The sequence below is a fragment of the Penicillium cataractarum genome (genome assembly GCF_028827025.1).
Source record: "Penicillium cataractarum strain IBT 29864 chromosome Unknown utg000005l, whole genome shotgun sequence".
NCBI lineage: Eukaryota > Fungi > Ascomycota > Eurotiomycetes > Eurotiales > Aspergillaceae > Penicillium > Penicillium cataractarum.
This window is the reverse complement of record NW_026622741.1, coordinates 2,439,211-2,461,289: the sequence shown is the minus strand read 5'-3', so window position 1 is coordinate 2,461,289 and position 22,079 is coordinate 2,439,211. Positions and strand designations below refer to the sequence as shown.

The following is a 22,079-nucleotide window of genomic DNA, read 5'->3' as shown; positions in this document are numbered from 1 at the left end:
TGGATATTTGAGCTTGATAAATCGCATTGACAAACATTTTCAGATCAGCAGGTCGAAATTTCTAGCTAGAGACCAATTCCACAATTTCCTTATATATTCTTTCCATCTGCTTTTTCTTCAAGTGTCTTTGGTACAACGAGCTTGGTGATAATGCGGTCGACTTCATCCTCCTGCAGCCCGCAGAGATCGAGAAAATACTTTCGCGCACCTCCAAACTTAGCTTCCACTACGTCGCTCAGGAAGGCGTTCATGTCTCTCGGGTCACTGCTAATAATAGCTTCAGCTTGCTCCCTAGTTGTAGCTTCCTCTCTCTGCAGAAGCCGCTGGATCAAATGCTCCCGCCACACGCCTAATCCTTGCGTTGTGAGCGCATAATCGGCGACGATGTCCTCATCGGCCACCCCGCACAGCTTGAGAATTAAAGCCGAAAACACCCCTGTTCTATCCTTGCCCACGGTGCAGTGGAACAATACCGGGCCTGTCGAATCCTGCAGAATGTGCTGCATGATAGCGCGGAAGCTGCCCGATTGAGCCGCGTTGCGCGCAATGGCCTCGTAGGCCTTGACAAATCCCGGTCTGATTTCCTGACCCTGCGTCGAGTCATCCGCACTGACTCCATATCGTTTTGCCAGTGATACTGGAGAGTAGTCGCCGGCTTGGAATACTGGCACTGCGTGGCGAGTGGTCCCCGGAATACTGAGGAGCGAGTTGGGATAGCGTTTGGACACAAGCTGAATCTCACTCTCTGAGCGAAAGTCAAAGATGGCTTGAATAGCCAGTTTCTTCGTCAAGATCTCCACCCCTGCCGGGGTGATTTGGGATGGCTGTGCTGCACGGAAAAGGAAGCCTGGCCGAATACACCATTGTTCTTCGGGATCCTCAAAGACGGCCCGGCTTGAAGGGGACAATGCGGTGGTGGAAGGTTGACATGCATAGCCTCCGATATCGCGGAAGTTGGTGACTCCATCCACTAAGATAAACGGGTGCATCGCTGAGGCAGATGGGCTGTTCGGAGACATCTTCATGTTTGATGAGATCGTCCAATTTCAGCGGTTGGCATAGATAATTAGTTCAAAAAGGACCAGACAGCAAGCTCCGATATTCCGCCGTGACAGGAGATATCCGTTATTCAAGGTTGCATTGCAGTAGAGGGGTAAATTGTTGGGTTCTGATCCTGCAGCAGGATTAAGATCCTATTCCTCAATATCTCCGTTGATATGGAAATCTCCGCAGTCTCGTTTTGCTTAATCGGGACATTCTTTTCCGTCAAAGTAAGCACTAAAATGGCCGCATGCATACGCCCGGTTAGCCTCAAAATTCCGGTATATCTTAGAGCCGAGGCAAGTCATAGCGCTTCACTAAAGACCCTCTCGACATGGGGTTACCATGGGGTTGAGGAGGTTGGAAAGGAAAGTTGTCGGTAATGTTTTGATCGGCAATCTCTGCATAAAATCCATCGGGTTTAAGCATGCTAGTGGCACGGAATTGGCTGAACGGTAATGACAGGTAAAAACGGTGGCCAAACCAGTCTGGAACAATACTTGAAATACCATGACCGTAGTCTCGTGACTTTCTGCATTACATACAAGATGTTGGCTGTTGACAATAAGCAGCAACTGGTGACAAGCCAGTGGATAGACTCAAAACTCCAATTAAATCATTTTCTTTCTCTCCCATTCCTTATTCTAACTCACATACATTCTTGGCTCTACCTCGCACTATCTTTGACAAGATGGGTATCGAGGATAGTGGATATGACAGCGTTAAAGAAATCCGAATGTTCCATTCCACCCTCGTGAGCACGTTTCGAACAGGTAAAACCAAAGACATTGCCTGGCGCAAATGGCAACTTAAGCAGCTCTGGTGGCTTGTCGAAGAAAATGAGCAAGCTATTGTTGATGCTATCAAAGGTGATCTGAATCGACCTGGTTTTGAAACCTATCTCACCGATCTCGCCGGCATTCGAAAGGACATCTTGTATCACCTTGACAACATAGATACCTGGACAGCCGATGAGCCTGTGGGTGATAGTTTCATCGCAAAACGACTAGGTGTGGCACGAATTCGAAAAGAGCCTCTGGGCGTTGTTCTCATCATCGGTGCATGGAACTTTCCGGTTCTACTTGTATTGCAGCCGCTCATCGCTGCTATCACAGCTGGCTGTTGCGCAATCATCAAGCCATCCGAACTTACAGTGGCCTGTCAAAATCTACTTCGAGACTTGGTCACTCGATATCTTGATCCGACTGCAATTAGGGTAGTCTGTGGCGGCGTCGACGAGACCACTAAACTACTTGAGCTTCCCTTCAACCACATCTTCTTCACTGGCTCTGCAAATGTTGGTCGGCATATAAGTACAGCTGCAGCAAAAAGTCTGACCCCTACGACCTTGGAGCTAGGTGGTCAATGTCCTGCTATCGTCGGTAGATCAGCAAATTTGGAGCGCGCCGCCAAAGCTATTGCATATTCCAAATTCCTCAACGCAGGTCAAATCTGTCTAGCAGTCAATCATGTATTTGTTGATGCAGCGGTGCATGACGAGTTTGTGAAGAGATTAAGACACTGGAGTCAACAATTCCTGCACGGTGAGCAAAAGATTACCACAGCGATCGTCAATCAGCAGAACTGGGACAGGCTTTCCAGCCTTTTACAACAGACGAAAGGAACGGTAGTTTGTGGTGGAGGGCAAAGTGATGAACTCTGTCGGATGGAGCCAGCTGTGGTGATTGGTCTTGACATGGATGGTATATGGCCTTCGAATTGCTTCCTTCATTCAGAGCTCATGCTAAAACGCATCGCTAGACCCGTTACTCGTTGAAGAAATCTTTGGGCCCATCTGTCCCATTCTGAAATCAGACGTTCGCGAGGCCTGTCGCACAATTAAGAGGTGAGTTTGCTATTTCTCCAGCCAGGGAGCTTTACTAACTCCCAAATAGCAAAGATTATCCCTTGGCTCTGTACATATTTAGCTCGGATAAATCAGAAATTCAAGAGAGTTGCGTAGACCCATCAGGCCCCTTGAATACCAAGATGTTATTACTGACGAGAAGGAAACAGTACTTGACAACACTAACTCAGGCGGAGTGACAATTAACGATGTCATTCTTCACGCCGGCTTTCCTGGGGCCCCGTTTGGTGGGGTGGGGGAAGTGGACATGGCTACTATCATGGTCCGTATGGCTTCAGAACTTTTTCGCATATGAGGACTATCATGAGCCCGCCAAAGTGGTTCGATCGTCTGCTGGCGTTCAGATATCCACCATATAGCGCGGCCAACAAAGCCAAGATGCCAAAAACAAAGGCTACATTCAAGCGAGGCGAAACAATACAGGATCAACGAGCTAAAGGGACTCGATTCTTTGGGCTCAAGTTTGCGGCGGGTGTGGCTCTGTTAGGAATTCTCTATTATTGCTCTAATTTCAAGGAGAGCTTTTACGTCTTGAAGCTCTAAGCAGATACGCAACTAAGGAGCTACATGCAGCTCTATGGATTTGAATTATGGCTGCTTGTACCACGAAGACTTCGATAGATATTTCCAATATGCAAAATTTGGACTTAATGCTAACCTCATGAATGAATCAAGAAAAAGGGTGATTAAAATATATCAAATAAGCAGTCGTCACTAAGCTAAAGTCACCCAACGAAGAAGCATTCTACAGATGATAAAGAGCAATTTCTTAGACGACAGCTCTAGCATGGACAAGAATGCCCCACTACGACAAATGCGAAGAGTCATGTATACTCTAAATCTCGAGCTTAAGGACGACTCCTTCGGTGAACAGGACAGGACTTCGATGTCTTGAAACTGTACTGAAGCGGGATGATAGACAGTCAAAAGGCCGGAACGAATCTATGAGAAACCTGCACATACGTGTCTCGCCAGATGCTTCAAACTTCAGCTTAGGGGCTAAAAGCTAAGGGTCCATACGTGAAGTTGCACTCCTCAGGTTCCCTTCTCCTGAACTAGATTTTCACGCAGGATTAATTACTCGGTGAGTCTAACTAGCTCCATTTGACATCTTCGTGGTAAGAAGTTTTCCACAGAAAGAAAAAGTGGACCTCTAGCGAGAAGCGGGGTAAAGTAAATGCAAGGAGCTGCTATCTGCATAGGCTGCAGCTTATTAAAGGCCTAGAGAATAACTAAACGTAACGTAACTTGAAGGTTCCAGCCCCGGATTTGCCCCCATTGTTTTTGGTATTGCTCACCGAGAGTCTTGAACTAGTATTATGACGAGCGGAGGATCAAATTCTAGATAATAAGCCCGATTCCCTAGACATTCATAGCTAGTGCTGACTGAGGGGCCTGGTGAAGGCTAAGGATGCTGACATGTTACATAGTAATAGAACTAATCACTAATTATCGGTGAACGTCTGTTGAATGCCTGTGGGGATGTTACAGTCGATCCAGCCCCCAAAAACACTGGCAGTTGTGATACCTTACATTACAAGCCAGAAACCAAATACCCTTATCGGATTAGCTTCGGAATCAGTAGCACTGAAGATATTACAGAACCACATAAAGCCCGACCTCAGTTATAATCATGGGTTAGTGGCGTTTCATGGCCTGTTCCCCTCGCGCGTTTTCGGCATGACATGCAGCGCTAGCTGTTTGTCACACGGTTCTTGAAGGTTTCAATCGGCTGTTGAATAATTTACAGTGACCCAGCATATAATCTAGACCCGTTAGTGCTGACGCCTCCCCTAGTCTAAAATGTGACAACTAGATCCAACCTCACCATTTGTTAGTTATCCGATATTTGTCCGGTCTTACTTCAAGTTGCGAGTCGGGAATAGGAAATAGTATCCCTATACCAGTAAAACGGGAGGAATATCTAATCAGGCAATAGCGAAGTAGCCAGATTTGTTGCCTTTCCTTTCATAAACATCTTGAGTGGACAGTATCTCTCCGATAAGATCGGGGCTTTGATTTATGATTCTTACTGTTTGAGAGTAATTTTTCTATTACAAATAGGGCATTGACGCTCTTTACTTTCGCGGTGCATATTCAATGAGACGGACCTTGATAGAACAACAGGTTTTCTGTATGAACGTGGAGGAAGTGATACTTCCACTGCGTTGTTGATTCCTTCGGCAGCTAACTCATGGTCATGTTTACTCTTGAGCTCTCACGACATACTTGAGGCTGTTCCTTCTTTACGCTCAATCTTTCGTTGGTTATATTGGGTAACTATGTTAGAACTCTTTACTTCGATCCTTGGCCATAAGAACACTGGCCCATTATCCCAAATTTATAGTAATTGGTCCTCCGCCGAGGGGACTTCAACATCTGTCAAGATCCAGGAGCATTAAATATATGAAAAACAGCGACTTTGAAGTTAAATATGTTCATTTAATATATATGGAACGCCCGAGAGCCAAATTATATCTGATGGGGTATTCGTAAGGAAAGCGACATGAGGTATATGCGGCTCTAGGGAAGAACCCGCCCAGAAGTACCGCGGCAGTCCACTGTCTTCATTATACGCCATTTCGTTCATTGGTCGATTTAGTGCTTAGCGGCCTCTGTGATCCACGTTAGAAAATGCTCAAGAATTATGTTGGAGTGGGCTTTAAATGGCTTACCCTTGTGGACATCGGCCTTGGCATTGTGGATGTGCTCGTCCTTCTTGTCACCGAGAGCATCAATGGCAGCGTTGGCGCGGGTGCCGAGGCTGGCATCGGAGTCCTTGGCGACCTCCTTGTTGGCAGTCTTGGAAGCCTGGGCACCGGCGCCCTGGACAGTCTCAGAGACGTAGTTGGCGGCGTTCTAAAGGTGTGTCAGTACACAGTGTGAAAGAGGCGATAAAAGAGGGAATGATGGGTAGCCACGGACCTTGATGGTCTCCATTGCGGCGAAGGTAGAGTTTGGAAGAGTGTAGAAAGGTTTGTTTGGTGTTTTAGTTATTGCGATTGTTGATGGAAAAAAGAGTTCGTTCGAGGGCAATTCATGGGTTATTTATCCTCGACTTCATGGCATTGTCGTCCTTCGATTCACTACGTCATGGCCGTCTAGACCCTCAGTGACGCTTGCAGTTCCTGGTAGTAGTCTACTGTGGAGAAACGCTCTGGGGTTTTTTGAGTTCGGAAGAATCAAGATTCTGCTACTGCCAAGCCACAGGCCTAGTTCTCGCGGGGTTGGACTATCTATACAAGGAGCATTTGGGTTGCCGAACAAGCTTTCAGGGTAATTTCTATATGATATTATTAATGCTACAGAGCTAGAAAACAAAATGCTCGCATTTATTCAGGATTAATATCTTCTGTTCGTAATAAATTCTGAAGACATTTTCATAGAATGTACAATCTAGGTTACTTGGAAGGGGGACTAGTTCGGGAGGCTCCGCGGTGACGCAGTGGCTGAACCCGAACCTTGGTTTTTGTCGGCTCCGATGAACCCCGAAACCAACTATTTGCATGTTTCCTCTAACTATGCCCTGGACAGTCGGTATCACATGATTTTTGAGTCGCCATAGCTGGCTTGTTGCACGAAATTGTGTCGGTGGCGGTCGTCCTGCAAGATAGTCACTATCCGCGAGGTCGTCGCGATAATCCCATCGCCGGAGCAACAAGGCGCATTAAATAATAATTCTAGCAGACAGTGGTCATGATTCATAATTTCTAACTGCGGACGATCATTTTTCTTTCCTGTAGTCATTGTTATTCTTAACAGAACAAGACAATAATATTAGGCCAACACTATCCCCAGATCGATGATCGATGATCGACCGATCTACTTTAGGGTTGGTTGGTTGACGTACATCCGTGGCCTGTAGGCTTCCAAGAACTCAAGGAGGTAAACCAGGTGGGGCAGGGGAAGACGATCTCAATGTACGTCATACTCGAACCGGTCGCCCAGTCTTTCGCTCGTTCTGGAAGACTTGAAAACCAAGGAGGAAGATACGTTGATCTATGTCGTCAGTATGAGGATGACCGTTGACGTAGCAGGGGCAACTTGTAAAGTAGCAACCACGTCAACTAAACTTGTAAGGGGTTTCTAATTGTTGCAATCGTGAGGAGCGTTACGAGAATTCTGAAGATATTTCTATACTAAAAACACACACGTGCCTAAGTCCTATTTAATTTCAGTTCCGAGCACGACTGTAATTCGCTGGCATTACCGTTTTTTGTTATGGTGATGCACTAAACCTAAGCCATTTTGTAGCCCCTTCTAGATCCAAATCCGCTTCCAGCGTTGCTTTGCTTAGCCTCCTAGTAATAGGTTGATATTGCATTTTTAGTTGCCTTATATCAAGCACCCGTCTCCGTGGCGCAATCGGCTAGCGCGTCTGACTGTTAATCAGGAGGTTGGAAGTTCGAGCCTTCCCGGGGACGTGCGTTATCTTTTTGTTGTTTTTACTTACACTGCAACAAAAAATTCTAAACTATCTTCATCAGTCATTCTTTATGGCTGTTTTCGAGTCCTATCAAATATTTTTATTAGGTACATAATACTGTTCGTACCATTAATCAAATAATCTTCTACTGTAATGTTTTTATACCTAATGTAGAGAGGGGCATAATGAAGAATTTCACAAGTCACAAAATATATTTCTGGATGCTCCCCGCCCGTCACCAAGATATCCACTAGCAGGTATAGGTACCTAGGCCTATATATGACCAAATATCCGATGAAAGACAATAACTTGCCTATTTATCACCTCAATACCTAGACTGCCCTTCTTCTATTAAAATACTGCATCTCATACAAAAGGAGCATGTATAGTAGATCAATCATCCTGCAGCCACATAACCGAAGATCAGAATAGGAATACAGAAGAGAGAATCACGAGCATAGTTCTGAATATCACTAAACGTGGTCCTTTACATTCGGTTTCTCGTCCAAATAACAACACTATATACCGTAGACTCATCTAATTCACGTACTAGAGAAGAAAAGAGATAACTCGGCATCCCCATAATCCTTAGTACCTTCCTTCATATTCAAATTGATCTTATCGCCCGATACGGTCCCCACGAACCTAAACCCAGAGATTCGTACCTGTACATAGAAAAACAACCAAGTATAGAGTAGAGGACGAACATTCAAAAAACCACGCAAAAAGAGGAAGATCCTACCAGTGATACTAATGCTCACGAACAACTCAATCTCATTACCCTCAGCTTTATAATGGTGCCAGTCATAGAATAGTTGGCTTTGGGATAATAATGATAGTACACAGTGAATCAGCCAGAAAAAACGGCTGTTGAGTCTGTTCAGAAACCATAGCCACGAGGGTAATAACCACGTCCTTTGTAGGATAGCTAGTATGGGGCGTTTAGTTTGCCCTTGTAGACACTCATTGTGAAGGATGATCAAACTACGCCAATGCGTAGTTAATAGAGGAAGAAGGAAGATAGATAGTACCATCGATTCAAAAAAATGCAATTAAGAGATAGGACGATGGGTTTATATCTCTACTCCAATGCCTCACTTGTGCCTCGTACCTTCCTCATACCGAGGAGATTTTAGACCGGACCAGCTTCGCTTTTCCATGTCTAGCTAGAGAATCGCCGAAGGGCCTTTCGAGGTGTCCGTATGTCTATACGGCTTCCCATCAAAGTGGAGGGGCTGATGATAGATTCATACCTCTCAGCTAGGGCATTAAAAATGAGAAGCCTTCGATCTGTTACGAACACTCAAACAGCCACGGCTGTCGCACACAACTAAATATCCATAAATCTACATGCAAACACTCATAAATGTACATATGCCATGGGACTCGGCGTCCCGTCAATTAAAAAAAAATCTAATCTAATCTAAACATCGGTCACCAAAGGGGTCGTAACAGGCACCGCACTCGACGGGCAAACACAAGCCGTAACACTAGTCACGGGGGGCGCCGTGCAATGCGCACTAACAGTCCACGACACAGAGGTAGTAGTAGAAGCAGTAGCCTTAACCTTCTCCGCCTTAACAAGCACAGGGATAACAGCACCGGTGCTCAGACTGAAAGTGCGGTGTCCCAGGACACGCAGGATAGACGAAATCTCGCCCGAGTGGCTGGTCACACTGACAAAGGAATCCTCCTTGCTGCTAGCAGCGAAGAAGACCTCGCCCAGCGCGGTAGTAGAGCGGACGTCCTGCGCAGCGCTGGTCTCAGCGGTCACGCCGTTCCAGAGCTCGTCGTCCTCGGCGAAACCGCTCTCGATGCGCCAGGAGGGGAACAGGTCCTTGATGTAGGTCTTGCTGCGGCGGTGGTCGCAGGTGTGGATGCTGATGCCCTCGCGGAAGAGCTCCTTGATCAGCGGCTTGAAGGAGGCAGCGCCGTGGGGCAGGTTCAGGCCGTTGAAGGTGTAGTTGGCGGTTTGGAGGGTGCGGGTCAGCGGGGAGACGTAGTAGTTATCCGGAGTGTGGATGCGCTGCTCGTCGATCTCCTTTTGCCAGAAGTTGTGAGCCTTGAGGGCTTGGTTGATGCCGTTGGTGGTCAGGGCGGCATCGTGCCAGGTTGCGGTTGAGTTGCCGTCAAGTTCGGCCCAGTAGCACTGGATTGGAGGGGGATCATGGTTAGCTAGGTGGTGGGCGAAGGTTGCTATGAGGGGGAAATGTGGACTCACGTTCCAGGCTGGAGTACCGTAGTAGGTCTCCGCGGCGTTGTGCCAACCCTCACCATGGCGGCCGAGGAAAAGCACCTTGTACTCGACGTCCTTGTTGGACTCGTCGTTCAGCTTCTGGACCTGGTGGTAGAAGCGCTCCCATTGGGTGAAGTCCTTGCCATTGTGCTTCAGCGACTGGTCTGCGGGGTAAGTGCGGTTGATGAGACCGAAGTTGACAGCAGTCTGTACGTCAAAACAAAAGGAATGGTTAGATCAAGATCGGTAATTTTTTCCCAAAAAAAGATCTCGAAGCTAAACATACATAGTCAAAGGTCGACGCATCAGTCGCAGTCTCATCCTGCAGGAAATATCCCGTCACGGTGGAGTATTCAATCGACCAGGACGAAGTGGCCTGCACGGATGCGACAAGACCCAAAAGGGCCGGGCTCAGAGCGCAAAGCTTCATGATTGCGGATCACTGTAGTTTGACGATACCGAAGACTGTCGGGCAGGTGGACAGCGAGAGAAGCCGTGAAAAGATCGGCAGAGCCATCACTTTTATACCTACACCAAGTGTCACTAACGGAGAGTCGGAGACCGTCCGGTGCGGAAGGGCGAGGACGTTGAAGCTCTCCGCAGTGGGTCGATCGCAAAGGAAGCGGAGGAGCGACGGCCAACGGAGCGGCGCACGTGGTAGGGCGTGCCAGCATCCGGAAGAATTGGCTGGCCGCTAAACAAACTAAAACTTCCACTACTCGGCTACTAGCCATATCAAATAGACTCACTATCGGCTAATTAGGAAGCGACGCCGAATTAGTCGCTGTTGGAAGTTTCAATTGCGTTGACTTCCTGACGTGTGGCCAATCGCAAGCCATGGCAGACGTCGTGCGTCGGCAAAGAAGCCTTTGGATCGTCTGTAAGCGCAGGGTAGCTCGGAAATGACATTCGAATGAAGAATGGTTCTCGAGAGATAATATATTGCATATTGAACCATGGTGGACACTTAAACCCTGTTATATAGATTATGTCACGAGCGAAAAAGTCACAGAGAGCAATTAATAGCGAACAAGAATAGAGTAGGTATAGAGAAGATAGGTACATTTCAGTATGTATCAAATAGCCAGTTGCTGCCAAATATGCAAGTCCAAAACCCATCCCATAAAAAAAAGGAGCCAAGCCCAATCCCCAAAAGAACAATAGGTGTAAGAATGAACGAAGAAACGAACAATGGGTGGTCCAATAGGCCACAGAGAAGGTAAAAAAAAGGGTCTCGAGCAGCGATGGCTCGGAAGAATTAAAAAAGTCATATCAGACACCCAAATCGAATATCCCAGGCCAATAAACACAAATGCACACAATGCTCCAAGTATGTAAACACCCCCGGTGGGACAAACACCGAATAATAGAGAGACAAAAGAAGAAAGGAGTTATGTAAGAGGCAGCTTTCAACAGTGACTGGTCATCCGCGCACGGGGGGCATCAAACATAAACAGGGGCCCCCCCCGTAGGTGGAAAAATAGCGAAGACCAAAAAAGACGGGAAAATCAAGCGGGAGCAAAACAACTCGCACGTGAAAAACGAGAAGGTGCGTAGCAGTTCGTCCCAGACCAACAAAAGCATATTTATCGCGGCACGTTTCTCATTCAATAGCCAACCGATCCCGATTCCAAGAAGGGTTGTAAAAGGAAGTCAACCACCTCAAGAAGGGTAGTGACCCTGGGTCGTGTTGTTCGCAAACGTATAGGCCTTGGCCTTGTGGCCCATGTGATGGGCAGCAAAGCGAGGGTCGTGCTGCTGCTCGTAGTCATGCATCATAAACTCAGGTTGCTTCCGTTCACCAGCGTCCGCCGATCCCTGCATGTCCGCATCTTCAACCGAGTAGATCAAAGAGGGAGAGCCGGAAACGGGTTCCATGGCAAATGCATGGCCAGAGTGGTCGACCGCTGACTCAAACGCAATGGGAGAGACAGTGCTTGAATGAGCCACTTGGAGACTACTCTGGAAGTCGGGAGAGGGAATAGAGCCAGTGTCTGCCCAGCTCCGGGCGGTCATGGGCACCGGATCACAGCTCACATACTCGGGGAATGTGGAAACCTGCGCCGGAGCTGACATTGGTGGGGCGACATGCTGGTATGGGAAGGGAGAGTAAATATCCAGCGGCGTGGTAGGGGGCGACGCGATATTTACTTGCATCGGCTGGGAGGAAGGGAAGAACTGAGTTGTAGAGTGTGCAGACAAGCAGTAGTTGCTTTCCGTCGGCGAGGCAGGCAGGAAGTGCTGGAAGTCTTGAGGGGTCAACGGAGTTGGCGGAGCCAGGCTCGACGACGACACGGACGGGCGCAGCATCTCGGCCTTGCTGGCCTTCATAGACCCGGATTCGGCGAAAGTGAAGTTCAGAGGAGAGCGCTGGGCGGCGGATGCCTTTCGGACACCGGCATACCGGGTGTTGAGACATTGGGCTGACTTGGAGTGCCTCATGGAGTTGCCGGCACCGGCGGAGCTTGGGACGCGGCTCGTGGGGGAAAGGGAAGACATAGAAGTCGAGACAGCCAGAGAGTGGGTGTTTGAGGTGCCAATGGCAGCGGGACGGGGGCGCTTGCGCCGCGCGGCAAGATCCAGCTCCTTTCCAGCCTCCTTCCACGATGCTCCTCCACTACGGCCCAATGATTGCGGCATCCCCGACTCGCCAGTGTGAATTCCGATGCCATCGAGAGCAGTGAGCGCACCAGAAGACTCGCGTCGAGTGACGGAGATATCTGGTGTCTGCAGGGCCATCGGGTACTGCATGTTATTGTACTCGAGGCTCCCATGTCCGGGAAGCTTGTTCTTGGAGTGTTCGGCCCATTCCTCATTCTGAGCTGGGTACTGAGCTCCAGCAAAGGCCTCTACATTCTGGGGCGCAGAGTGCGTGGAGCTAGGCACCTCTGGAATTGGTTGGCACGAGTTCGTCTCGGCATGGCCATGCGACGAGGCCCATGACGCGGACTCTTCGTTATTCTGCCAATCCGGGTAGCTAGCCCCATAGGTGGTTTGGGCCTTGCTTTCTTGTGACTTGGGGGCAGTGCTAGGCGGGGCCATCGAGGTGGGAGAAACGGCTTCTTCCTCCTCGTGCTTGCTGCCTCGGCGGCCCGTGAAGCGGTCTCGGGCAGCGCAAGCAGCGTTCAATGCCCGTTGCAGGGAAGCGAACGTTGCCTCCCGAGCTGATTCACTCCTTGTCTTCTGGTGCTTCTTTGTCTTGCCATCCTCCTTGTTGGTCTCCGGCGTCGAAGTGGTGGCTGTGGATGCGGTGGTGGTAGTCTCTGGCTTGGGGGTGGCGGAGTCCTCGGACTCTTCCTTGACAGTTGAGGCCTGGCGAGACTCGGACAGTTGATCGATAGTCTCTGACTTTTGTCGTGCAGCTTCCTCGGCCTCTGCCTTGGCTTTCTGCATCTTTTCAAACTCCTCCTGGCGTTTTTGTTGTTTGGCCTTGGCGCGTCGATTTTGGAACCAGTTCTACGCGGGTGGGAAGTTAGCATATCTGTCACCCCGATCGTGGTAACCAGTAAAATCAATATAGGGAGGACATACCGCTACTCGAGGGAGACTTAGGTTAGTCTGAGCCGCCAATTGCCGCTTAACATTGCTGCTGGGTTTGGGGTGAGCTTGGAACTGAGCCTCCAGGGTCTCGACCTGCTCCTTGGTCAAGCGAGGGCGTGAGAGGTTCTCTGTGTATTCGTCGTAGTCCATGATGGGTTGGTGGTAATAGTCGAGCATCTCCATGGGTGGATGAGGGTAGAGATAGCCGTCAATGGGGTGGTGGTGCATCATGGGCGGCGGCACCATGGTCGGGTCATAGGCCATGGCGTGGTCCATTGGGATACCCGAATGGGGTTGGTAGTTCCATGAGGGGTGAATGTAGCTCATGGCTGTGAAATGAGAGACGGGGGTGAGAGGGTGGAGGAGGAGGGAGAGAGATGTTGTATGAGGGAGGTGGAGGAGGGATTAGGGAAGAGTAGATCGAGGAGGGAGAACGAGAGTTCTAAAGGAAGGAAGGTCGCTGCACGAGGAGGGGAGTACAGGTACGACACAGGAGGGCTATATCAAGAACAGCGCGAAGTGTGATGAGTGTCGAGCTTGGAAGGAATGTGGGTGGACGTAGGTAGAAAAAGAAACGAGCCAAGTGAGGGCATACAAGGTTGATTAAAGGAGAGACGGAGGCCTAGAAGGAATCAGGCCAAGATAATAGAAAATCAGAAAAAGGAAAGAAAAAGAATGTATAGGGGAATTAAGGAAAGTAGTAGTTAGTGGGGAGGGAGTGATGAAGAAGAGGAAGAAGGAGGAGGAGAGGAGGAGAGGAGCACGGCGGAGTTACGATGGAGAGAGAGATGGAGGATCGGGACAAGAGGAGGAGGATTGGGCTTGGTAATTTGGTACGGGGCGGTACGCAAAGACCGGGGGAGCTGTGGTACAGATCTGGTACGATCGGGTACCCGTATTTTTATTTTCCACCAGGTACTCCGTAAAGCTATATCACTTGCTATTATTATCCATGTGAATTGTTTACTATTATATACAAAAAACTCATTAATTTATTCCCTAAGCCCGTCCAAAGCTCCTCCGCAACTCCCTCTCTCTCCCCATACGAGCCACCACTCTCTGGCACAGGCTCTTCGTATCTGTAGACGCCAGGTGCCGGTATCGACGGGGCTTAAGCCGGCGCTCGAGCATCTCACACGGCACACAGGGACAAAGATCGTCTCTCAGGCCCAGTTCTGGTTAGAAGGGTCCCCACTATAGCCGGCTGTAATATATTTCCCGTAATGCTATAACCAAAAAGACTCGGACTCGTACCTTTTCCCCCCATTTTCTCGTGATGGGACCCTCTTCAACTGGGCTGAAAAAAAAAAAACTGAAAATAACCTCCCCACTTACGGCCTTCGTGGAGTCGCGCTACCACCCGCGCGGTTTCTAGGGGGTGGCGGCCCTGCTGGACCTACCGGAGGTACTCGGCCCTCGACTGCTTGCTGCGGGCTGCGAAAGGTCACACACACCTCTCTCATCGGGTCCAGAATAGAATTCCGATCTGGCCTGGGCCCTCGAACAGACTGGCGAGACTGGGGAGAGAGTGCATAGGTGTTTTACTTTTTTACAACACGAGTTTATGGTATATCTTGTGTATAGGATAAACTTATACAGACGGATAGTATAGTTTAGGGGACGTTCCGAAGAACATCCCATTTAGGGTACAGTAGATAACTTTGTTAGGGTAGCCTTCAGCCTTCGGGAGAGCAGAGCTAATCGCCATGACAGATTCTCCCAGAAAAGTGGATTTCTTCTCCTCCCCGAGTATCGGTGTCTATCGGCAAGCCCTAAACCAAAAAAATGGAGAGATCCAATTTGGATCGCTGGCACCAATCAGCAGAGAGGGTCTGATCAACCGCTGTTTGAGGTCTGGGCTCCACTATGATGCGGTACCCAGTCCTGAACTCGGTATTGAAGTAGATACGGTATTTTGCAGAGACACGGTATTTTTTTTTCAACACATTCGTACGTAGGATTGTTCTCCGTAGGAGAATTTTGGATCTGGTACCCCGTACACTACTGAAGACGGGGGACTGTAAACTTTAAAACTATCACTAGTTCATTAGTTTAAAATTGTGCAAATTTGGCTTGAGAAGAATTTGGTGGATTTGGACCATCACTTATCTTCTCTACTGGAAAAAAGGGGCTTGGCGCTAACTGGATAGGCTGATTAAGAACACCCGTGACCAGGCATTTTAGTCAGGCACAAGGTTCGCAAGTAAACAAACGATCCATGGTTACGGTGTGGATGATAACCTCGACGGGTAGCGTTCCGATCTTTTCACGAGTCAGTTTACCCTGTATAGTAACATGTTACGGATCAGAGTCTGAAGAAATACGCATTATATCTATCCAGCCTATCCGAGTTAATTATAGCATGCTCAATAAGTGTCCAGACGAGCGGTAAAGTGTCTAATATATGTGGTATTTTAAGTATGCTCAAAGTAAATCCGGTATCAAAATTACCAAGTTCGCTCGAGACCGAACCAGCCGCTTGTTGGACAGTTCCTGCATTAGCGTCATGTCTGATCCCCCAAAGTGGCTCATCGTGGAGCCAAGACCGATCACAGGGGTGGTGATCCCAGTAACCAAGTGTCCAGCATCGGCTTCATTCTCCGTAGATTCGACTGAAAATATCACTCCACAATGGAGTAGATAGTTTGGTTTCCGACTGGATTCTACACGGAATGGATGTCCATGGTAATTCGTAACCCGCCAATCAATGCAAAGTAAGTTAAGATGTATGACAATTTAATCTGAAAAGGATGTAACTACGTTTAACTTGCCGCTAAGATAAGCCCCGCATATCCCCCCTCTTTCAAAGCTTCATGACTGAACCTGAGAGGTATCCAAGGCCTCGACGTTCCCAGAGTATACGGTGTAGTACCCAACGTGGTGAGCCAGACGCAGACCGTGTAGACGTCCAGACATGCAGGAAGAAAGGGCGCACAAAGGCCAAGGCAGGCTTTGCCGGTGTTTCGAGATATTTCCTCGTCCCAGACCAGTCCGTTGGGTCGGGTGATCGGGTTCCTGCTCCCCGGGCTCGATTTGGTATTCAGCTACTCCGTAGTTAATTAACTCCCAAGTCTAACTTAACTAACTATTCTATGTAAGTATGGCTAATTGGCTATGCCAAGTACCACGTGATTCTGCGGTTGGGAGATAGGGGACCAAGGGGACCAACTCAAGGAATGGATCCTGATGTCGTCAACATACACACTATTGAGATCTGAGGCTGACCCCGTTCTTCGAGGTTTGGCAGCGTCTCAAGTCTCAAGCCCCCACGTCGACCCCAAAAAGATACTAGTGAGGCAGGAAATGGCAGGCCCCGCCAAGACCAGGCTAAACATCAATAGTCGACCGATCCCGTCGATCACTCAGGATCTGCCGAGCTTTGTTTTCGGTTTTCTTTTTTATTTCCGAGTCAAGAAATTCACAAATTCACAAATCTGCCTTGGAGAATACTAGCAGTCAGAACAGGCTCCAGTCATTGTTGAACGATACAACACATCTCATTCTCTCCCGATGGTCTGGTTGGCCCTGGTCGCGGCGCTAAACGTCCTGCCCAGAGAGGCTCCATGCACCGCGGATCACGAGGCTGACGCCTCAAAATCCACCCCCTTTCCTCGTTTTCCTCGTCACCTCGTTGGCTCGCCGATTTGGGCAGGACTGGGAACATCTCCCCCTCTCCCCCAGAGGATCGGAAGATCAGAGGATCGGAGGATCGGAACATGTCTAGAGGATCTCCTGATCCTCGACTTGCAGGCGCACGTCCAGGCTTTGCAGCAGCTCCTCCGGGTGACTCGGAGCTTGGCCTGACCAGAGCTTTGCTGCTGGACGCAACGGAGAAGCTCACTCCGGAAGAAGATACTGCTGCTGCCAGTGCCTGCTGCAGGGTACTGCACCGTCCGTACCCAATGCCTGTCAAGGTTGGAGCGCCAAAACGCTTGGATCTGCAGAACCGCAGACATTTCATTCACGACGGCCACTGCATGATGCTTACCTGATGGCTTTTTTTTGACGCCTGCATCTCCCACACCCCGTATTCCGTTCCTCATTCTCCAATGCTAACCTCAACGGAGTACGTACATTCGAATATCCCCAGTTCCTGAAAGCGAGGGGGGATTTCGCTTTTCCGGGGGTGCTTCTTCCCCTTCGTAACGCCGCCCCACGAGATGACGTTTCTAGAGGAGCATCCAGACTACCAGCAACCAGAATCATTGGATTGTCACCAAAACGTTTCACAGGCGATTACTGTTGGCAAACCCTAAGTTATGGGGTTTGGCCCGTCCCACTGTCCCAGAGAAGTATTTTTTGTCCATCTCAAAAACTCTGATACTGTCGTACGAACGCCTTCCATCCCCGCTTCTATTCCACAAGTCGTCTCGAGGCGTCGCTGTAGATACTAGCTATCCACATAGCCACGCCAATAGTCGTGATCAGTCTAATCAGACAAAAATTCCAGACCACCGGAGGAAGCAAAGCTCTCGCTCTCGTTCTCTGCCCAAGGCTTCCAAGCCCCAAGGCGTGGAAACAACCCCTCCATCCCACTTCGCGCAGTGATCAACGAATCAGCTTTCCCTGTTCAGCACAGGATCTGACTCGAACGCAGCAAGAATGTCCAACGCTCGACGATTTCCGGGCGATCCTTTTCTTGGGCTAATGTGGATCACTCTTTCGGGGACCTGCAAGTGGAGAGCAGTGATCACGAACTGGCCCCATTTTCCTCTCTCACCGGAGATAATTGTCATCATGAACGTGACCTCTCATCAACGAGGGTAGTGACAATGAGGCTTGATAGTCTGGAGCTTTGGTATAGCACCGCCCCATGTGCTCTGTACTAACCACCACGTACTCTCTGTGCTGTAGACTAGACTGACTGGACCGGGGATGGGATGGGATCTACAGACTAGGGGCAGTTCAGGCTCCGCATTCACGTCAATCGTGCTACAACGTGGCATTCTTCTGCACCCGACAAACCTTGTTACTCTGTACGGTCGATCACCGATCCGAGGACCTTGGTAGACGTGCGGTGTGAACTGCTAACAGGGAGAACAATGCCGCGTCTGGCTGATCGTTTCGTGGTGATGATCGTATGGCATATCATCACCCACCGTCATTGCCAGCCAAGATCTGTGATGAACTGAAAGCTTCATGTGCAGCAGAGCGCTTATCAGGGCCGCCAATCACAGATTCCTGTTTATTTGGCTTTGTCTGTAGACTCTATTTCGTGGGAATCTGGGAGGACCGGTTCTCATGGTTCGGCAACTATGGAGAATCTCCACCGAATCCACAGCGCACATGGCGAGAACCAAGAATCGAGAAAACCAAGAAGAGAAGGACTGTCGTGCGAACTACTGTATCAGGCGTCGATAGTTAGACTCTAACTATTGGTTTCAGCCAAGCCGAGAATCTCCCGAGAAGCCCTTGAGGTCTTCGCTCTGTCCACATGTTCGTGGAGGTTTTTTTCCCCGTGAGGAAAGTGTAGATGACAGTAGATCACTAGTATTGACTATGGACACGCCAGTCCGAGACGGGATGGTCTAGGATGTTTAGCTATGGCGTGCAGGGGACCAATTGAGCCGGAACGGGGCCGACTATGATCTCCGCCATCTCCGCCATGATCACGATGTTCGTGAAATGGAGTCTGAAATCAGTCAGAAATTAGTCAACCAACTAACTAACCTAAGTTAACTATGTACCATGGGCTCGGAGAAGGGGGCACAGTCCAAACTCCAAAGGCCAAGCACGAATGATCGACACTGACAGTCTAACTTGGGGTTACTAACTCAACTTGGTCAAGTCCCATTTAGTGCACCTCCTTTTGAGTCTCTCCCTATTCTCCGTCCCTCGTAGGTAAAAACCGCCCAATGGCACCTCTTTTCTCCTCCTCTCTCATTGGTTCCATGAGCAATGCTTCAACTTGGAGAGATCTGCAACGCCCGCACGGATCCCCAGCCCCCCCATCCGACTATTGATCGAATCTGGCGTGAACCGTTGTGCCGGGATCAAACAATCTCAAATCTTGAATAATACACAGTTACTCAAATATACGCCTCTAAATCTCCGTATACGCGTGTAAACATACCATACACCTAGATTTCCTCGTATCGTACTCTCCCTTCGTCGGCAAAAAAAAGGACAAGGGAAAAGCACAGGCTCAAGAAAAAAGACCCTCTACCCAGAAAATTCCCCGACTTTTTTGGTTTCTTACTGATCGACGTGTGACGGCAGCCACAGGACTGTATAGTACTTTGTATAGGACTTTTTTTGTTTCTTTCTTTCTTTCTGTCGCTCCATCACCCCGTGTCTCAAGCGCGTTGGCCTAGGCATTTAGCATTTAGCATTTAGCAACTTGGGGAGATCCTCAGATCCACCAACTCCCACATCATCCAAAGCCCAACTACTTGAAGCCACCCCCCTAGATCTCAAGCCATTGTGTCATAATCTCTGGAACACGGTGGCTCTGCAGGTGGGCCCTGAATTGTCAAGGCGGACACTTGGTCTTCAACGCCCCCCTGTACTCGAGTCTCATGCGATGCAAGAGCGGACCCGGGGGTTTTCGGCCTCTTCAGTCTACAGCAATAACAGCAACAGCCTGAGGAGAAAAGAAAGGATTGAAGAGGAAGAAGGTGGCTGACTGAGGTTGAGAGACATTTTTTTTCGTCTACGTCTCTACCTCTACGAGATGCACCGAAGCCACAAAGTTCCTCGAAATGTGACTTGTCTGCTGCTCTTGTCCAGGGCCTGAACCTTGTATAGTACTCCGTACTGTACGGAATACCTCTGGAAATATGGAATACTGTCACTATTATAGTCCTTCTCTTCCATTATCTACTCCTGCCTGACGATCTCCCATCGTTCCGTCTCCCCCTTCATGTGGCACGGCAATTTTTCGAACGCTTAACCCTGTGGCGGTGCGTGATGCCCAGGAATAATTCATCCTGCAAGCAGAAAGATATGATACAGGACGCTAAGTTATTTGTCAAAGCCATGGGCCAATGGCGTTTTTACCAAGGGCTTGTCCGGTGCGTCCTTCAGGGAAGACGAAGGTTTTGTTTCTACAGGAACCTGCACGTACTTGCACGTAGCAAGCCACGGATGATCTGCCCAGGATCCTGCTGCGCTGAAACAGGCAGGAGAAGAATGATCCGCCATGACACTGTCGGGAAGCATCCTGCACCCTGCACCTGCATGTACCGCGCGAGGATCAGGGGATGGTGCTGCCGTACCGTTCGATCCAGCACGTCCCGATGCTGTGGTCAAGATCGGAATCAGGGCCAGCCGCAAGAAGCAAAAAGCAAAGAGTATCCAGCTCATGCACTGGACTCCCCCCCCAGTCCAGTTCGTCGTCATGTACGTGCTGGTTTTGCATTACCGTGACCATTTTTTTTCTTTCCTTATCACGCGTACCGAGGGGTTGACTTGGGGCCTGTGAGTTGAGCTTGACCGAGAGATACTCTATTTGGACTTCTTCATTCGTGCTTGAGTCTCGTTGGACGGTGATGCGAGCTCTGACCCGTGCACTGGATTCGACATGGATCCCCCTTGCATGTTTTGCACACCGGGACTTACTGCACCGCTCCAATGGAGGAAGCTTGGTGCTATGCAACTACTTTTTCCTACTCGGCGGCTGTTCTGCCCTAGGTGTGACTTGATCTGCTCTATTTCGCGTCAGTCCTATCTCGTCTTCCGGACCATCGGCAGCTGAATCAGGATCGACACCTAGATCTGCAACGCATACCGAGTCGGATCCGAGATTCAATCCTTCAAAAGCAACTGGACAATATACTTTGTTGCCGAGCAGAATTTGCCTCGTGAGGACGCGCCCTAGCCGTGCAGCACCCGGGTTGCACGATGCGGCTCGCTTTGATGGGATTGGGACTGTTCCCCAAGTCACAGTTCCCTTCTCCATCATCCAGCCTCCCTCAACACGTCCGGATCTCAACTTCGGGGGATGGATCCTGGCAATATTGTCCTCTGAACTGGACCCCGAGTTACAGCCGTGGCCAAACTTGCATGAACTGCTGTTCGCAGGAAGTAAACCGGGGCGTTTACGTGGTTGGCTACTTACTTACTGGGCTGGACGTTGCCGCTGGATACCACTGCACGTACAGTAGAGTATTGTAGAGCAGGACAAGGGTAGTTATGTAGTACCCTTGTAGCTACAGACAGTACTGGCCACCCTACGTCCCTCCGTAGCAACCGGCCATCTCCCACTGGGCAGTCCGTCCTGCAAGGATCATAATCCCCTGCTGCGCGCCACCCCTTGGCTACACCGTTTCAAGGGTCTTGATTGATATTGAAACGCGGCGAAGAAACTCCGAGCCTCTAATCCAGTGCTCGTCGTCATGCTTACTGCACAGCAAAGCAGGGTCTAGGGCTGACATGTCATCATCATAGAGGATCTCTTCGTTTTGGAGTACAGTATGCGGCATATGTAGAATGGCATCTGTCGGTGCATACTCAGCCAGGACGAGACTTTTACCTAGGAGGGTAGGAGTTTCATATTGCGCCCTTTGTCAAGCTTGCATTGTTTCAGCTTGGTGATGATGCTGGACAGCGTTGTCGACAGGGCGTAGACTTGTAAAGATGTGTTTCGGACATGCTCGGTGTTGGATTCGGTAGGCGTTGAAGGGCCGGTGCCCGATGTCTCAAGGGCGTAGATACTGTGTTACCCTCCAACCTGGTGGATGTAATCCAGTTTCATCGTGTCTTGGAGCTGAGTGATAAACAAGTTCTTTGGCCTCAAGACATAGCAGGATGTATGCGTAGAGGAAGAATGTCGATCTGTAGGTCGAGGCAACGACCCTGCGACTCGAATTGATCATCTATTATGCTTCTCTATCGCCAGTAGTCCTTTAGTCTGACTTTTTGCCAGTAAGATATGTCCAAGAATGTACATGCGAAACACTCCCAGAAACAAGATATCGACATGGTCAGGCCAAGTAAGGTGCTATGTACCAACGCAGTGAAGAGGAACC

The 22,079-nt window shown here is 49.3% G+C and overlaps 7 protein-coding genes across 7 annotated transcripts; 3 read left to right on the top strand and 4 right to left on the bottom strand.

The window, feature by feature from the left end:
- Positions 1–89: 89 nt before the first annotated feature.
- N7496_006563 (tyrosine-protein phosphatase) lies at positions 90–1,019 on the bottom strand (the record flags this gene model as incomplete). Its single annotated transcript, XM_056699492.1, has 1 exon — positions 90–1,019. The coding sequence occupies one exon, from the start codon at positions 1,017–1,019 to the stop codon at positions 90–92; it is 930 nt and encodes a 309-aa protein (XP_056554905.1).
- Positions 1,020–1,732: 713 nt separating this feature from the next.
- Positions 1,733–3,451, top strand: N7496_006562 (uncharacterized protein; the record flags this gene model as incomplete). Its single annotated transcript, XM_056699491.1, has 5 exons — positions 1,733–2,744; positions 2,803–2,887; positions 2,937–2,957; positions 3,014–3,170; positions 3,227–3,451. The coding sequence occupies 5 exons, from the start codon at positions 1,733–1,735 to the stop codon at positions 3,449–3,451; spliced, it is 1,500 nt and encodes a 499-aa protein (XP_056554904.1).
- Positions 3,452–5,506: 2,055 nt separating this feature from the next.
- N7496_006561 (Glucose-repressible protein) lies at positions 5,507–5,848 on the bottom strand (the record flags this gene model as incomplete). Its single annotated transcript, XM_056699490.1, has 3 exons — positions 5,507–5,523; positions 5,584–5,767; positions 5,834–5,848. 3 exons carry the CDS (start codon positions 5,846–5,848, stop codon positions 5,507–5,509), a joined length of 216 nt encoding a protein of 71 aa, XP_056554903.1.
- A 2,909-nt stretch (positions 5,849–8,757) lies between these two features.
- Positions 8,758–10,000, bottom strand: N7496_006560 (phosphoglycerate mutase; the record flags this gene model as incomplete). The annotated part of the gene is made up of 2 exons (XM_056699489.1): positions 8,758–9,777; positions 9,857–10,000. 2 exons carry the CDS (start codon positions 9,998–10,000, stop codon positions 8,758–8,760), a joined length of 1,164 nt encoding a protein of 387 aa, XP_056554902.1.
- A 1,232-nt stretch (positions 10,001–11,232) lies between these two features.
- Positions 11,233–13,437, bottom strand: N7496_006559 (homeobox domain-containing protein; the record flags this gene model as incomplete). Its single annotated transcript, XM_056699488.1, has 2 exons — positions 11,233–13,026; positions 13,102–13,437. 2 exons carry the CDS (start codon positions 13,435–13,437, stop codon positions 11,233–11,235), a joined length of 2,130 nt encoding a protein of 709 aa, XP_056554901.1.
- A 3,389-nt stretch (positions 13,438–16,826) lies between these two features.
- On the top strand, positions 16,827–17,102 carry N7496_006558 (uncharacterized protein; the record flags this gene model as incomplete). The annotated part of the gene is made up of 1 exon (XM_056699487.1): positions 16,827–17,102. The coding sequence occupies one exon, from the start codon at positions 16,827–16,829 to the stop codon at positions 17,100–17,102; it is 276 nt and encodes a 91-aa protein (XP_056554900.1).
- A 3,149-nt stretch (positions 17,103–20,251) lies between these two features.
- Positions 20,252–20,533, top strand: N7496_006557 (uncharacterized protein; the record flags this gene model as incomplete). Its single annotated transcript, XM_056699486.1, has 1 exon — positions 20,252–20,533. One exon carries the CDS (start codon positions 20,252–20,254, stop codon positions 20,531–20,533), a length of 282 nt encoding a protein of 93 aa, XP_056554899.1.
- Between the last annotated feature and the right edge of the window lie 1,546 nt (positions 20,534–22,079).